General features: G+C 43.3%; 1 protein-coding gene across 1 annotated transcript in view; it reads right to left on the minus strand.

Annotated features, from left to right (window-relative positions):
* Positions 1 to 16247, minus strand: part of TMEM135 (transmembrane protein 135) — a 349453-nt gene that overhangs the window by 136703 nt on the left and 196503 nt on the right. Inside the window, exon 5 of the mRNA XM_044286249.1 lies at positions 6502 to 6567. Coding sequence (XP_044142184.1) covers positions 6502 to 6567 — 66 coding nt within the window. The remainder of the gene's footprint in view (positions 1 to 6501; positions 6568 to 16247) is intronic.

Consider the following 16247-nt stretch of genomic DNA (forward strand, 5'->3'; position numbering starts at 1 on the left):
CACAGTGACTGCACCAGCAGAATAGTGAGTGCAGCTCTGGAGTATAATACAGGATGTAACTCAGGATCAGTACAGGATAAGTAATGTAATGTATGTACACAGTGACTGCACCAGCAGAATAGTGAGTGCAGCTCTGGAGCATAATACAGGATGTAACTCAGGATCAGTACAGGATAAGTAATGTAATGTATGTACACAGTGACTGCACCAGCAGAATAGTGAGTGCAGCTCTGGAGTATAATACAGGATGTAACTCAGGATCAGTACAGGATAAGTAATGTAATGTATGTACACAGTGACTGCACCAGCAGAATAGTGAGTGCAGCTCTGGAGTATAATACAGGATGTAACTCAGGATCAGTACAGGATAAGTAATGTAATGTATGTACACAGTGACTTCACCACACAGAATAGTGAGTGCAGCTCTGGAGTATAATACAGGATGTAACTCAGGATAAGTACAGGATAAGTAATGTATGTACACACTGACTTCACCAGCAGAATAGTGAGTGCAGCTCTGGAGTATAATACAGGATGTAACTCAGGATCAGTACAGGATAAGTAATGTAATGTATGTACACAGTGACTCCACCAGCAGAATAGCGAGTGCAGCTCTGGAGTATAATACAGGATGTACCTCAGGATCAGTACAGGATAAGTAATGTAATGTATGCACACAGTGACTCCACCAGCAGAATAGTGAGTGCAGCTCTGGAGTATAATACAGGATGTACCTCAGGATCAGTACAGGATAAGTAATGTAATGTATATACACAGTGACTGCACCAGCAGAATAGTGAGTGCAGCTCTGGAGTATAATACAGGATGTAACTCAGGATCAGTACAGGATAAGTAATGTAATGTATGTACACAGTGACTCCACCAGCAGAATAGTGAGTGCAGCTCTGGAGTATAATACAGGATGTAACTCAGGATCAGTACAGGATAAGTAATGTAATGTATGTACACAGTGACTCCACCAGCAGAATAGTGAGTGCAGCTCTGGAGTATAATACAGGATGTACCTCAGGATCAGTACAGGATAAGTAATGTAATGTATGTACACAGTGACTGCACCAGCAGAATAGTGAGTGAAGCTCTGGAGTATAATACAGGATGTAACTCAGGATCAGTACAGGATAAGTAATGTAATGTATATACACAGTGACTGCACCAGCAGAATAGTGAGTGCAGCTCTGCAGTATAATACAGGATGTAACTCAGGATCAGTACAGGATAAGTAATGTAATGTATATACACAGTGACTGCACCAGCAGAATAGTGAGTGCAGCTCTGGAGTATAATACAGGATGTAACTCAGGATCAGTACAGGATAAGTAATGTAATGTATGTACACAGTGACTGCACCAGCAGAATAGTGAGTGCAGCTCTGGAGTACAATACAAGATGTAACTCAGGATCAGTACAGGATAAGTAATGCAATGTATTTCTACGTTTTGGGACTTTACGGCTCCAACTGGAATTAGCCTCCAAAGGAGTAAAGCGCTCTATCCCTCATGTTGCTATGCAATGGTGCAAATAAGCAAAGGTCTGAGGAAGGTGCCATGAAGACAGGAGAGGAGATTACGGCATCTGCCAAAGAAGCCATAATTATTACATGTAACGAGGAAAACATTTTTGCTTTTCAGCGTATTGCAGAGAGACAGCAATAATATTACAAGTATCCTAGCAATGAAGCCGAATACAGCAACAGATCCAAGACATGCAGCCCAGAGCTCCGCAAAGTACTGCACCTGACCCCAGGCATCACAGCTATCCTGACAACCTTATCATTCCTAGCTGTCTGTGAATGGAAAATCTCAGCCATTTACTGACAGCAAGCAGAGAATTGCATAGAAAGTATATTAGAAAGCTACAGAACTTTTTATTATATGGTGAATAGGCTATTTGCCAAGTTTAGGACAACTTTAATTTCAGTTCTAGGCATTGGACCCTTTTGCGAATATCTTGGACCCCTCTAACTTCACGTTCAGCCTTTCAAGAACCCTTTTGCCAAAGTCTTGGACCCCTTTTACTCCACCGTTCAGCTTTTGAAGCACCCTTTTGACAAAGCCTTGTGGCTTTTGTTTGGATCCCAGTCCTAGTACACCATATTTTTTTTATTTTTTTGCTAAAATGTTGGATTATTTGGCCCTTTTGCTAAGGTTTTGGACTTCGAGGAGAGCCCTGTTTGCTGAAGTGTTGGAACCTTTCAACTAAAATTATGGTGATTTCTTTTTTTTAAATAGATGTCATTTGGGTTGTCCAAAATTACCAAATCATGGTTGCTTTGTTCCAAAAACAGCGCCAGACCTGACCACAGGTTGGGTGCGGTATTGCAGCTTAGCCTCATTCACTTCAATAGAGCTGAAATGCAATATCCAGGACAACCTGTGGACAAGTGTGGCGCTGTTTTAGCAAAAAAAAAAAAAAAAACAGCCCTGCCTTTCCAATCATGGACACCCCCTTGTAATATTACGTGTATTCCAGGCAGAGTATATAGCATAATCTGTTCGGTGGTCTCCCAGTGCACCTACGGTTTCAGGGCATGCTGGTAGTCGTAGAGTTTCAGCCGCTAGAGAACTATAGCTTCCATTTTATATTTTTGGAAAGAGAATAAGCCATTGAAACGCGACAGCGCAGGCTGGAGAATGCATTACATAAACGCAGACCGAGGGAAAACACACATCTGCACGCAAGTACCTGTGTCCCGAAAACCCGAGCTGATTATTAATAATAAAAAGCTATCCTGAAGGGATTACATCTCTGCTTTCCTATGGCTCAGAAACCTTTCACTGGAGAGCGTTCCCCTCCAAAAAAAACATTGCGGTCTCAGGCCTCCGAGCCTTCCGGCCCTTCTGGTTATTCTCACAGAAAACCCATCTACGCTCCACGTCCTGGGGCCAAATTTAACACAGAAAAGTCTGGATTCAAACAGGGTGAAGGGCAGACAATATGGGAGAGGTGTCCTGTGACTGGCCGCATGCTGTGAACGGGTCGGGGGTCACCTGTAATATTATGTGACCCCTTCCCCTCATGTTTATAGAATGGTCTCTCCTATAACGGAGCAGAATTGCTGCGCATAATTTGCACAGCGATTTCACAAGTATCGGCAGGAGTATATACAGAGGCAAATACTGCCCAAATCCATGGTTATCGACAGTTCCGAATCCGCAGAGACTGCCCCTAATTTTCAGAGACAGTCCTGGCAAATTCTGTCTGTCTGGGCTGAAAATGGAAGGACATTATGTTAGCCCTGACCCTAAATGGGGGGTCCTGGGTGGATTTCAGATGTTCGAATGTCTCAAATTTACCAACTACTCACCTCCTTCTGTGTCTCCCTTTGCCGGCTCACTTCTTTCATGAAGTCATCAAAGGAGGCCACGTTGTACAAAGGCCAGGATGGATCAGGCATGGGAGCAATGGAAATACCAGGGGAGGGGAGTATAGTTTTTTTAAAAGTGTTATTAATTAATTAATTTTAATTAGAACTGTGACAGGCCAAATGGTACTGACAGAGAACTGCAGGAGCAAACAGGCCTGGTCTGCGAGAGTGGGGTTGGGTCTGGTCAGCAGGCCACACTAGAGCTGTAGACCCTGACGTCCTGTTGGGTGGTGAACCACCCCCTTGTTGTATTCATCACCAACAGCTGCGGCTTTGCTTCAGACTGTTGTGTCTGAGGAGAACCCTTAAAGAGGTTGTGCCAAGTATGAAAGGTATTCCCTATCCACAGGATAGGGGATAACTAACTGATTTTTGGAGGTCTGACCAGAAGGACCCCCACAGATCCCAAAAACGGGGGTCATAGGTCCCCATCCAGATGGAGCAGCAGGCCGAGTATGCACCCCCGCTGCTTCATTCATTCTGTAAGGGACTAGCACTTGGCTATTTCCGAGTAGGTTCGGCATTTCCAGGAGGTGTCGCCGGAAGCACTGCGAATGGTTCCAGACCGCTTCTTGGAAAGTGCCTCTACTTGGGCAGAGGAAGGCCCTGGGGAATACCGCAGTTGTGGTCAGAGAATGTGAATGTGCTGACCCAAGTTGTCCTGCCACGTTCCTATGGGTCAGTGGAGTCTATTATATTTCAGGGTCACTCAGGAGCTCCCTATACACACGCCGAGAATACCGCATTCGGCCAACAATACACTAATGCGTATATGGGAGATTTAAAAAAAACATAAATAATTTAACAATGGTGGATGATTTATTTTCCTCTCTAATTGTGCCGAAGACAATAATGAGTATTTATAGGTAAAAGATTGCATTAGAAAATACTTCTCTAGATGTACGTTCTGGCAACGCCAGGTATATACACTAGTATTTATCAAGAAAATACCCTGGGAACAATTATATTATTCCTAGTCTGCGGCCCGAGGGGGATGACATGACACATGGATGCTCTCCTTGGAATCCGTGTCATGCACTCTCCCATCTAGAAACTCTACTGTAGAACTGTCCTCTACCCATCCGTCCTTTCTTCTGATGATGAATGTTTAAAAAATAATAATACTACTAATAATATAATAATAAGAATAAAAAAATCACTATATGAATAAAAGTTATTCATGATCTAAATGAAAAATTCCACAACCTTATAACATACTTTAGGGGTCGTTTATGATCCAGGAATACGCCTCTATTAGGCAAATTTCAGTTGCAGATTGCGGCGCAACAGCTAGTGACGCGTGGGTGGGCCGTCTCATTCGCCATTTTCTACGCCTGGTTCAGCTCAGAAGCTGTCTTACATTTAGAACCGGACCAGGATCCGCCGAAGTTATGTAGAGGCCGGCGCCTCTTCATAACTTCGGCAGAACCACCGCCAGCTAGGGGCTTTGTTAAATGTGCTACTTTGTGTTTCAGTTCCTGCCATTTTTAAGACCTCCGCTGACAGCCCGTGAAGAAGACCACTCTTGGTTCCATTCAGAGGCAGTCACCCCGTCCATAGCTAGTCCTGCTCTCAGCTGAGCCGCGGATACTATTGTATCCGGTCTGGACAATGCTCTGATACATTGCAGCAAACCTGCAGAGAGATGTGCGCGGCTGACGGAGCGTTGTCTAGACTGGATCCTGTTGTGTCCAGGACTAGACATGTACAGGTTTGCTGCCTCTGAAAGTAAACAAGAAGGTGCTCACTCACTTAAAGCAAGCAGATATTTAGAAAACGGTCATGAATTGAGGTGCAAAGTATAACTGTCTACAATGAGCTATAATAATATAACACCAGAGAACCATTAAGAGACATTGGGGTTAAATAAAACGGAATACTAAGATCTGACTAGAGAAAAGCCTAGTACCGTAGCCTTCAGAATTCCTGCCCGGTCACATGCTGTTATTAAAGGCGGTATCATTTCAATAATTAGGTCTCCCACAGACAGTGGATCTCAAGTGGCATTGTCCTGGTATCACTAAACACTGTCTCTTTCATGTGAATCCTGCAGTCACCATCAAACAATTCCGTTTTCACGATGCTTCGCATAATCCTCCCTTTGTGGTTAGAGAGGAAGCTATACGGGAGGCTTTGCCAACCTGGCTGATATAATTGATTCTTGGCACCATCCGTAGGCGCTCCAATGTCAGAGCCTCAGCGGCAGGTAGTGTAATCCGTGTGTAAACAGCCCAGATAAGATTGTATCGCCAGCCCGGGGGGGGGGGTGCTATACTTATGGACTCTCATTAATATTCTGTAGAATGTATAAGATCAAAGGCAGCAAAGTCGTGGGGAACAGTATCAACACTGTGGCACTACAGAGGCAGCCATTAGACTGGCAGCAAATAAGGCTAGCTTATTGTCAGCGGATGGAGCAGATGGAGGAAAAGTCGTTTTTGTGGATCAGCGCCAATGACTTACTATCTGAAAAGTATATGAAAAAAATAAAATACAACTACTATAGAAATTTGGCATGGGGAGCAAAAAAACATGAAGAGGGTGGAATTAAAAGGGTTGTCCAGCCTATAATTTAAAAAAAACATGATTGGTATAAAATAATAAAATAAGTGATAAAATCCGTACCGATCCCCCACCACTCACGTTCCGATGCTTCCCAGTCCCCCCTCCAGTGGCGCAATGATCTTGGTCACAGGGGATACAACCGCAACCAGGCCCAGAGGGGAAGGGGGCCCACCCTGATCCCCGAGCAAGTGTCACTTTCTTACTGGATCCACATCTTCAGGATGCCGATTCGGCTAAAAGCTATGGCGGAGCAGATAGCCACTGGCTCCCTGCGTTGCCACTTCCTCTGGAAAGCAGCACAGACCATTAGAATGTAATGACCAGCGCACATCATGTAAGAAGAGTTCATCACCAGGTATGTGGTGACAGATTCCCTCTAATATTGACGGTCTATCTTTTTGCTGAAGGGTGGGGGTAATTCTTTAGGCTAGACACCTCACGAATGCAACTTGTGAGGAGCAGATGTACGTTCCCGTTTCATATGCCCATTAATAAGTGTAACCGAGCAACTGAAGTTAAATACAGATCATCGTCATTCTGAACACACTTACCTCTCCATGTCTAATAGGCTTCAAATAACCTCTGGTCACGCCCATGCGGAACAATGTTTCGGAGGCCTGCATTAAAAAGTATAAAACCAAGTTATTAGTAATAGTGAATGATGAAAAACCATCGAGTCATCTTTAATGTTCAACATTTAAAAAATTGGTACAAAGAGTCAGGAAACACATTCCTGTCATTAAAGGGGATGTCCATCCCTGAACACCATTCTTGACAAAAGTAGTAATAGACATTTAAGATGGATTAAAGGGTTTCTCTGGGATTTTCATATTGACGGCCTAAGCTCAGGATAGGTCATCAATATCAGATTGGCGGGGGTCCATTCCCAGCACCCTGCTGATGAGCTGTTTGAGGAAGCCAAGGCACTGACCAGAGCTCTGGTGAGCACAGCAGTCTCCTCACAGCTCACCAACCATGGTGCCGTCCATTGTATGGTATTGCAGCTCAGCCTCATTCACTTGAATGGGACTGAGCTGCACCTAAACCACGTGAATGATGAACGTGGCCTCACATGGCCTAGGAAGAGGTTGCAGCGCTCATGGAGTGCAGCAGCCTCTTCATACAGCTCATTGGAGGGGGTGCCAATCTGATATTGATGACCTATCCTGAGGACTCCACCAGCAGAACAGTGAGTGCAGCTCTGGAGTATAATACAGGATGTAACTCAGGATCAGTACAGGATAAGTAATGTAATGTATGTACACAGTGACTCCACCAGCAGAACAGTGAGTGCAGCTCTGGAGTATAATACAGGATGTAACTCAGGATCAGTACAGGATAAGTAATGTAATGTATGTACACGGTGACTCCACCAGCAGAATAGTGAGTGCAGCTCTGGAGTATAATTCAGGATGTAACTCAGGATCAGTACAGGATAAGTAATGTATGTACACAGTGACTCCAGCAGAATAGTGAGTGCAGCTCTGGAGTAGGCTATAGGACAGTGATGACTAATCTCCGACACTTCAGCTGTGGTGAAACTATGACTCCCAGCATGCTCCATTTATTTCTATGGAGTTCTGACAACAGCTAAGCAAGCGTACATCTTGGAAGTCGTCGTTTTACCACAGCTGGAGTGCTGGAGGTTAGTCATCATTACAAGATATGTACACATATATTTACAAAGTAAGGCTACTTTCACACTTGCGTTCGGGGCTCCGCTTGTGAGTTCCGTTTGAAGGCTCTCACAAGCGGCCCCGAACGCATCCGTACTGCCCTAATGCATTCTGAGTGGTAGCGCTTGCAGCGTTCAGGTGTCCGCCTGGCCGTGCGGAAGCAAACGGATCCGTCCAGACTTACAATGTAAGTCAATGGGGACAGATCCGTTTGAAGTTGACACAATATGGCTCAATTTTCAAACGGATCCGTCCCCCATTGACTTTCAATGTAAAGTCTGGACGGATCTATTCTGGAATATATACGTTGTCCAGTGGTGCATTGGTCTGACACTTGTAGTTGTAATATGATATTTTACATTACTGTGGTCTGTAATATAGTGTAATGTGGACGGATTACAGAAAATGTTCACTATAAGTGATCAATAAAAATTATTTGATTTAAAGTCTGGACGGATCTGTCTGAGCAACTTTTCACACTTAGAATTTTTTCTAAACTATAATGCAGACGGATCCGCTCTGAACGGTGAAAGTAGCCTAAGGAGTGATTCCATTTTAGACATTTAGTGCATATTTAATTTGAGTTGAGCCTCTGCTGGATTGCTGCCTATAACATAGTTTCTTGCTCAAAAGACCAGAAAACCTGATATACGTGGTGGACTATAAGACTCCGCTAAAAGCTTTCTCAGCGCTAATGAACATTCCAGTGGAAATAGCCAAAAATTCCTCTCCATTGTCTCGGGTAAATGGTCTGGGTAAACGGGTCATTTGAGTAGAATTTACATGGTTATTTGTACCAGTGTGGAGAACAATGTGGTGGTAAGGGCATTGACCTGTAGGTCTTTCTATCAGCCTCCGTGTTAAGATATGATTCTATTACATGGCCTTCAAAAACAGAATGAAAGGGAGTAAAGTATTCAAGCAACCTTTTCACGTAGATCAGAATTAGTTTCTTTCATCAGCTTTTCCCTTCGAACATTTTAAGGATGTTTTAGTCAAATTGAGTAATGTGTCAATACAGCTCGGCTTTCTTTGAGCCTATAGAAACCCACTGGGGTGTGCAACCTTCTTTTCACCTTGACTAGTGGAGAGATCTCTTAATTCCCTATCCACAGCACCACAGATACCACCAGATGTCAAAGCCTTTCATGATATCAAGCAAGTTTTCGAGAGCTTGTAAATCTAGCCCTGTGTATTTCTCAGCTAGGACCTCCACTCCACATGTGTGGAGTGTCACTAAGAAGATTAACACTACAAGACCAGCTTTGACAATGGTGGTGGTGGGGGGAGAACATGGCTATGGCGGGCCACCTGGAGCTATTCACTAATTGACAAGCTTAAGCTTTCGAACCATTGCTTTTTTGGTATGCAAACAAAAAGGACCTGGACCTGGCAGCTGTATTTCCATGTACTACACTATGGGGTCCCAAGTAAATTATCTGGAGGTCACGTAGACCTCTTTGAATGGACGTATACATTTAGCAGCTCGGAAGACTAGTGTCATAAAAATGGCTGCTCTTAGTAACACGTAAATAATACATTTCTCTATAGCACAGGTTGGCAATACATTGATTGAGATGGACTAGTTGATTTCCAACAGGTCCCAAGTAGATCGGACATCAGTATCAAGGGTCACTTTCAATTATATCAGAGTCCTTAGCCCTTGACCCCAATGTGAACCCCAATGTAAAACACTTTGTGCCATGCACAATAATGGCCCTTCGTATGTAGCAAGGGGTATTTTGGCTCCCTCAGGTTACACCTCTGGTACCATCTACAGAGTTGCAGTGATTGGTTAAGCAGGAAAACAAGAAGTGGAGAAAACCAGGGATCGTAGCAGCAGAAGGTTTTGGATTGGTAAGAGTCTTGCTACCTTTTGGGGGGTTTTGGTAAACCACTCCTGAGCATACCTGCAAAAAGAAGCATAGTTTCCTGATACTGCCATTAGGTCCCATTTCCTTTGCTCCCTGGCCTCAGCTCTCTTGGATCGCCTGCTGTCAACATTCGCTTTGACGCCGCTGCAGCCAATAAGAGAGAGAGGCAGCTGTGGAATGACGGAGACGGTACTCAGGGACAGGGAGCAAATAAGTAGCAGGTACATATGTTTCCCTTTGCCTGGGAGAGGAGAGGGGTTGCAAAAAAGGTGGCCAACTCTTTACAGGTTACAACTACTGTCAGGTGGCACTGATGTTTTGGGCTTGAACCTGGGGCCAGATCTCCATGGATTTTATATGTCCTCCTAGTGTTTGTGTGAGTTATTTTTTGAAGAATTTCTTCCAACACTCCAAACACATACTGATGGGTTAAAACATGCGTCAACTTGGATTAGGCTGTAATGATGTAAAATGGGAACTAAAATCGACAACCCTGACGAATATGTTGGTGCTATATAATCAATGGGAAATTAAAGGGGTTTCCAGAAGTACAGTACAGATGACCCATCCTCGGGACAGGTCATCAATATCAGATTGGTGAGGAAGGCACCCCCTCCAATCAACTGTTTGAAATGGTCTACCCAGCACAGCGCCGTACATTGTCTGGTGGCCCTGACCAATTTTCTTGAATGGGGCTGAGCTGCACATAGGCCATGTGACCAATAAACGTGAAGTCACTGGCCTAGGAAGAGGCCACAGCGCGCTGGGGTGGTTCTTATCAAATGGGATGGGGCTGAGGCTCCTTCTTCAGCCAGTTGTCTTACAGCCAGACACAGGGCAGAGAGAAGTAGAGGGAAATGGCTGAGCTCCAAGGACATAGAGACAATATTTCATTTTTGGATTCGCCTCTATTAGGGCACATGTATACAGGCATATTACAGCTCCATAGAAGGACCTAGAGCTCTGTTGTACCTGTAAACCATCAATGTCATACAAATGTCTACAGAAGATTTTTCTCTTTAAATCTGAAAAATTATTTGTGGCATCTTCCATCAGATCTGGTATTCCTATGGGAAAAATATCTCCACTCCAGTACAACACGAATGGGGCCTGTATGGTGCCCTGCTCAAAATTAAAGGGGTTGTCTGCTTTTTACTATTGATGACTTATCCTCAGGATAGGTCATCAATATCAGATCGGCCAGGGTCCGACTCCAGGCACCCCTGCCAATCAACTGTTTGAAGAGAAGGCAGCGCTGATACGAGCGCTGCCTTCTCTGCTCTGTTTAGCTGCTCGCTGCAGCAATTGCAGTGGTGAGCAGGTGTAATCACAAGTATGGCGTCCCCATTTACATCTAATGGGACAGCTCCATCTGTTCAAGTGAATACTATAGAGCCGTGCCACAAATGTCAATGGGGACGCCATACTTGTAATTCCACTGAAATTGCTGCAGTGAGCAGGTAAACAGAACAGAGAAAGCAGCTCTCATATGAGCACTGCCTTCTCTTCAAACAGCTGTCCAGCAGACGTGCCAGGAGCCAGACCCCAGCTGATCTGATATCGATGACCTTTCTTGAGGATAGGTCATCAATAGTAAAAAGCGGTCAACCCCCATTAAAAGAACTAGGCTGCCTCTGCCCACTGCCGTACGTTCTTCATGCCAGTGAGCATGAGTAGAGATCCACTACAAACAATGGCTCTTGGTCTGGTTGACCATCATTCATTTGACCGGTTAACTTTATACTACAGTTTTCATGCAGCTGTTACAGGGGATAGCAGGTGCTTTCTGCCTGCCATAGCAGCTGATCACCGGAGATTTCTGTAGCCACACTGCTATATAAAAAGGGGTTATTACAATGCACAATGTATTAAGAACATGTAGGACCTATATAAATAATGAATAATAAATAATTTTTCTCCTCCTCAACTTCCTGCATCCATCGTGTTATACAGTATGTTTGACATACATTATCTGTACGTAAAATGTTTTGGCAATGCTGTAACACTAAGGTCAGCGCACAGAAATAAAACATTTCTGGAAACTTTAAGAATTTTATATAATACAGATGTCCGGCGAGCTACCGGTCACACGTTCGGAATAAACAGTGGAAATGCACAAGCTTTACCCACATTGTTCTAGGAGGTTCTGAAACTGATTTACGACGTGCTACCGGTCTACATCACACCACTCAGTAGCAACAATTAAATACGAGTTTCCAGGGAGTGTCATAATAGGAACACAATCAGAACAAGCTGGGCATATGCAACTAATTATCAAGAATTTATTAACATGTAAACAGCGCAGCGTTATTCTCAGGGTTCATGGAGGTGTTCTTCACATTCCTCAATTATACTCATTATTCACATTTTTGACTCCAATGTTAAAGAAAAACAAACGTGTTAAAGGGGTTGTACGCGTTGGACAATAACTCTTTGTTCGCCTCACGGGGGTACTGGATCTTATTAAGGGGAACGATCAAGTGTACGAGAACGTTGCATTGGGGAAAAAAGATGCAGATCAGCAAAACTAATGACCCTTCAAGAAGGAAGAGTAACCAAAAGGGTTCACCAACAATCAAATGATCACAAGATTCCAAAAAACTGTTGTAATCTGTGGAGAAATCTGGATGTAAAGGCTCATACACACCAACGTGATTTGCTCGGAAAAAACGGCCGTGTGTCGGCCAGATCTTCTGGGCCAACTGACTGTATCATAGTGTTTTATGAGCCAGTCAGATTTGTTGTACAGAACTCACTAAAGTTCTGCAATCAGATATAAACTGACTGCATCAACTACAACACAATAAGTTCAAGTCAGGGGAGCACGACTGGGAGATCTGGCCAAAACACAGCCCGTTTTTCCCGGCCCAATCGCATTTGGGCTCCAAGTGATCAATTTCCCTACGGTGCCACGACAGGAGAAATTAGGCATTACACACTGCCAACTGACATCAATGGCTTGTCTATGTAACACATGAACACATCAGGTCCTCCAAGGCAATATACTCTCTTTGTAGGGGATCTCCAATTTGACTAATAGTTTAAGGTGTGGAGTGAGGGACCTCCATCTAGAGAGTATTTGAATATTGGTTTTCTTAATCTGATAAGACCTAATTTGCACATTTTAATCTGCATGTAAATTAAAAACCAATAACTAATGTGCAAAATCATTTTTTTACAGATGGTGTAAAATAGATAATAATTGCCAGGAACCAAGTGGCCAAGGGTATGAGTAAAGAATGGACAGGGCCGAAACGCATTAGATCATTCTGTTTTGCTATTGCAATGTTTCTTGGATGCTTTTCCTTGGAATTAACAAAGAAGAAATGTTTTATAATCTACATCTTGTTGGTCTGCCCTTTTCTTCTGGATTGTGGTTGTTGCAGATGACTACCTGAGATTTGCCTTTCCACTTGCACCACAAGGAGATAGAAAGCCAACCATATATCTATCATTAAGTTATCTCTAAAGGACATGACATGAAAAATCCACCCTGACAGAATCTTCTTTCATTCAACTGTACTCTTTATGTGTGATTCTTCCAAGACGACATTGGATAGACCAAAACTTTTATTGTGACCATTGTGAATAAAGCCATAGGTATACGTACTGTAGATAAAGCCACCACAGAAAAAGAGATCCTGTTTAGGTTGGTCACATTTTTTTTTCCATGAATGGAACCTAACCAAGGCTCTCTACTCTCCTCTGGTAGTGAAATGTTACTAGTCAAAAAAGAAGAAAGCAGGCCAAAGGTTCTACCACCCTTTGCACAAACAAGTGCAGAGCCTCCTTATCCTGGGATAAGGACAACAGTGGGAGGAATCAGTAGCAAGATTAAAGTCCCATTTTGACATTTTGTAAAGGGGGTACTCTAAGAAGCCACAGTCCAAAAATTTATCTGAACATTCTCACACCTCTGATAGGTTCCGATTAGTTAAAATAATAAAATTAGTCTAAATTCTACTAAAATAAAACAATGCGTGAAAGGTGATTACCCTTATGGGTTGTCTAATCGAAGAATGGAGAGTTAATGAGTTCCTCTCGAAACATATCCCCCATGGCATAAACCTAATCTAGGCATAAGCCTGATCCAAACTGGCCAACCTTTCCCACATGACAAAATCAGATCAGAAACTCTCGGAGGATTACATGCAACTCATGGCCCCTCTCCCTATTGTGTGCACTTGGTTTCTTTTCGGGAGAGGACTGTGTTTCGTTCTAGTATGGTAGAAGCTTCTCATCTCAGTAAGACCCTACTCCACATCTCAGTGAGTATAATCTGGGTATTGTTTATTGGAGAATAGTGTGCTGGAGTGAATTGTTCAACCTTTTGATCTACATGAAAATGTACAAGGAGGATTAGGTGCAGTGGGATTTGTAGGATTTACAAAACCATGTGAAGAAGACAACTTTTCACTCCATCAATGTTTCCATGTAGATTAGTGTAAAGAATTGTATATCTAAATTACGTGGGTAAAGTGTCACAGAATTGTCATCTGATGAGGTCGCCAGACAAGTCAATAAGAATCATAGTGCAAAGTGAAGAACTTGTGTTGAATGGACTATCGAGGGGATTACGGTGGCAACTCCATATTTCTGAAAGGGGTTATCTCAGAAGACATACAGTAGGTGAAAAGGCTTTGGTGAACTAAAATGTTTATTATCCATCATCGAAAGTGCATATAAATTTTAGACACATACTGTCCACTGGCATGCATATTATTCCACATAGAATATTCTTGTACATAGAAGGTAGTATTATCGTAGTTATATTTTTGTATATATGAGTAGGGTTGTTGCGGGTATCGAAATTTCGATACCCAATCGATACTTTTGTCCCGGTATCGATAAGATACCGGGATTTCGATTTATTCTATACTGGGCTGCACTGCTGCGCAGTCTAGTACCACGGAACATGAGCGCGCTGCTGTGAGCGAGCTTATGTTCCCTCATTAGCACAGGGGAGAAGGAAGCAGTCTCTCCCTCCCCCTGTGCTGCCGCTGCCACCAATGAGTAGAGCGGGGCGGGCACATTGCGCCACCAATGATAGCATGACTTTAAATGGGTCTGGACTTTAAGTTACCAAGCTACATAGAGCGGCGCCCAGGGATCTCCCTGCACCTACTATTATTCCTGGGCACCGCTCCGTTCGCCCGCTGTGCCCTCAATACTGTCTCCTACTCCGTATGCTAATTACTATTACCAGCTGTAGCGCTGTCCAATCGCAGCGCAGAACGTCACAGCCAGGGAGAAGGAAAGCACAGGAGAGAAGCTGATGTTTCCTGCACATTGCTCCAATAGTAATTAGCATACGGAACAGGAGAAAGTAATGGGGGCACAGCCGGCGAACGGAGCGGCGCTCAGGAATAATAGTAAGTGCAGGGAGATCCCTGGGCGCCGCTCTATGTAGCCTGCTCATTAAAGGTTGCCTTTGACTTTTAATACAGGAGGCAATTGCCGGCAGCAGAATCGCATAGCCGGCACCCTGCCTCTGACAGGGAGCTGCAAACAGCGGCAGTTAACCCCTCAGGTGCCACACCTGAGGGGTTAACTGCCTCTGATCTGCTGCCTTTACCCACCTCCTGTATTAAATGTAAATTATCATTAGTGGTGCAGTGCGCCCGCCCCCCTCAACTCCTCCAGTATTAAAATCATTGGTGGCAGTGGCAGCTTCTGATAGGAGCCCTAGCAGTGTAATCCTGGGGCTCCGATCGGTTACCATGGCAGCCAGGACGCTACTGAAGCCCTGGCTGCCATGGTAACATCCCTGATGCTGTGTGCACCGAGCACAGGGCAGCAGGGAGAGTAAAAGGTCCTATTCACCCTAATAGAGCTCTATAAGGGTTAATAGGACAAGGGATTAGAAGATCCCAGGTTCTAGCCCCTAAGGGGGGAAATAGTTATTAAATAAAAAGTAAAAAATAAATAAAAAAATATTAAGTATAAATCACCCCCTTTCCCAATTTTACATATAAAATATTAATAAATAAACATATCAGACATTGCCACGTCCCAAAAGTCCAAACTATCAAAATATTTTTAAAAAATCTATGCAGTGAATGCTGGAACAGAAAAATAAATAAATTAAAACTGCGCGATTCGCCATTTTTTTTAAATGCGGCATGCACGTGGCTTTTTTGGTGTTTTTTTTTCCCGCGTGGTATCGAATATCGAAATACTTTTTTATGGTATCGAAATCGAATCAAAAATTGGAATTTCGCAGCAACTCTACATATGAGGCAGTATTATACAGGGAGTGCAGAATTATTAGGCAAGTTGTATTTTTGAGGATTAATTTTATTATTGAACAACAACCATGTTTTCAATGAACCCAAAAAACTCATTAATATCAAAGCTGAATATTTTTGGAAGTAGTTTTTAGTTTGTTTTTAGTTTTAGCTATTTTAGGGGGATATCTGTGTGTGCAGGTGACTATTACTGTACATAATTATTAGGCAACTTAACAAAAAACAAATATATACCCATTTCAATTATTTATTTTTACCAGTGAAACCAATATAACATCTCAACATTCACAAATATACATTTCTGACATTCAAAAACAAAACAAAAACAAATCAGTGACCAATATAGCCACCTTTCTTTGCAAGGACACTCAAAAGCCTGCCATCCATGGATTCTGTCAGTGTTTTGATCTGTTCACCATCAACATTGCGTGCAGCAGCAACCACAGCCTCCCAGACACTGTTCAGAGAGGTGTACTGTTTTCCCTCCTTGTAAATCTCA

This window comes from Bufo gargarizans, chromosome 3 (genome assembly GCF_014858855.1).
Source record: "Bufo gargarizans isolate SCDJY-AF-19 chromosome 3, ASM1485885v1, whole genome shotgun sequence".
NCBI lineage: Eukaryota > Metazoa > Chordata > Amphibia > Anura > Bufonidae > Bufo > Bufo gargarizans.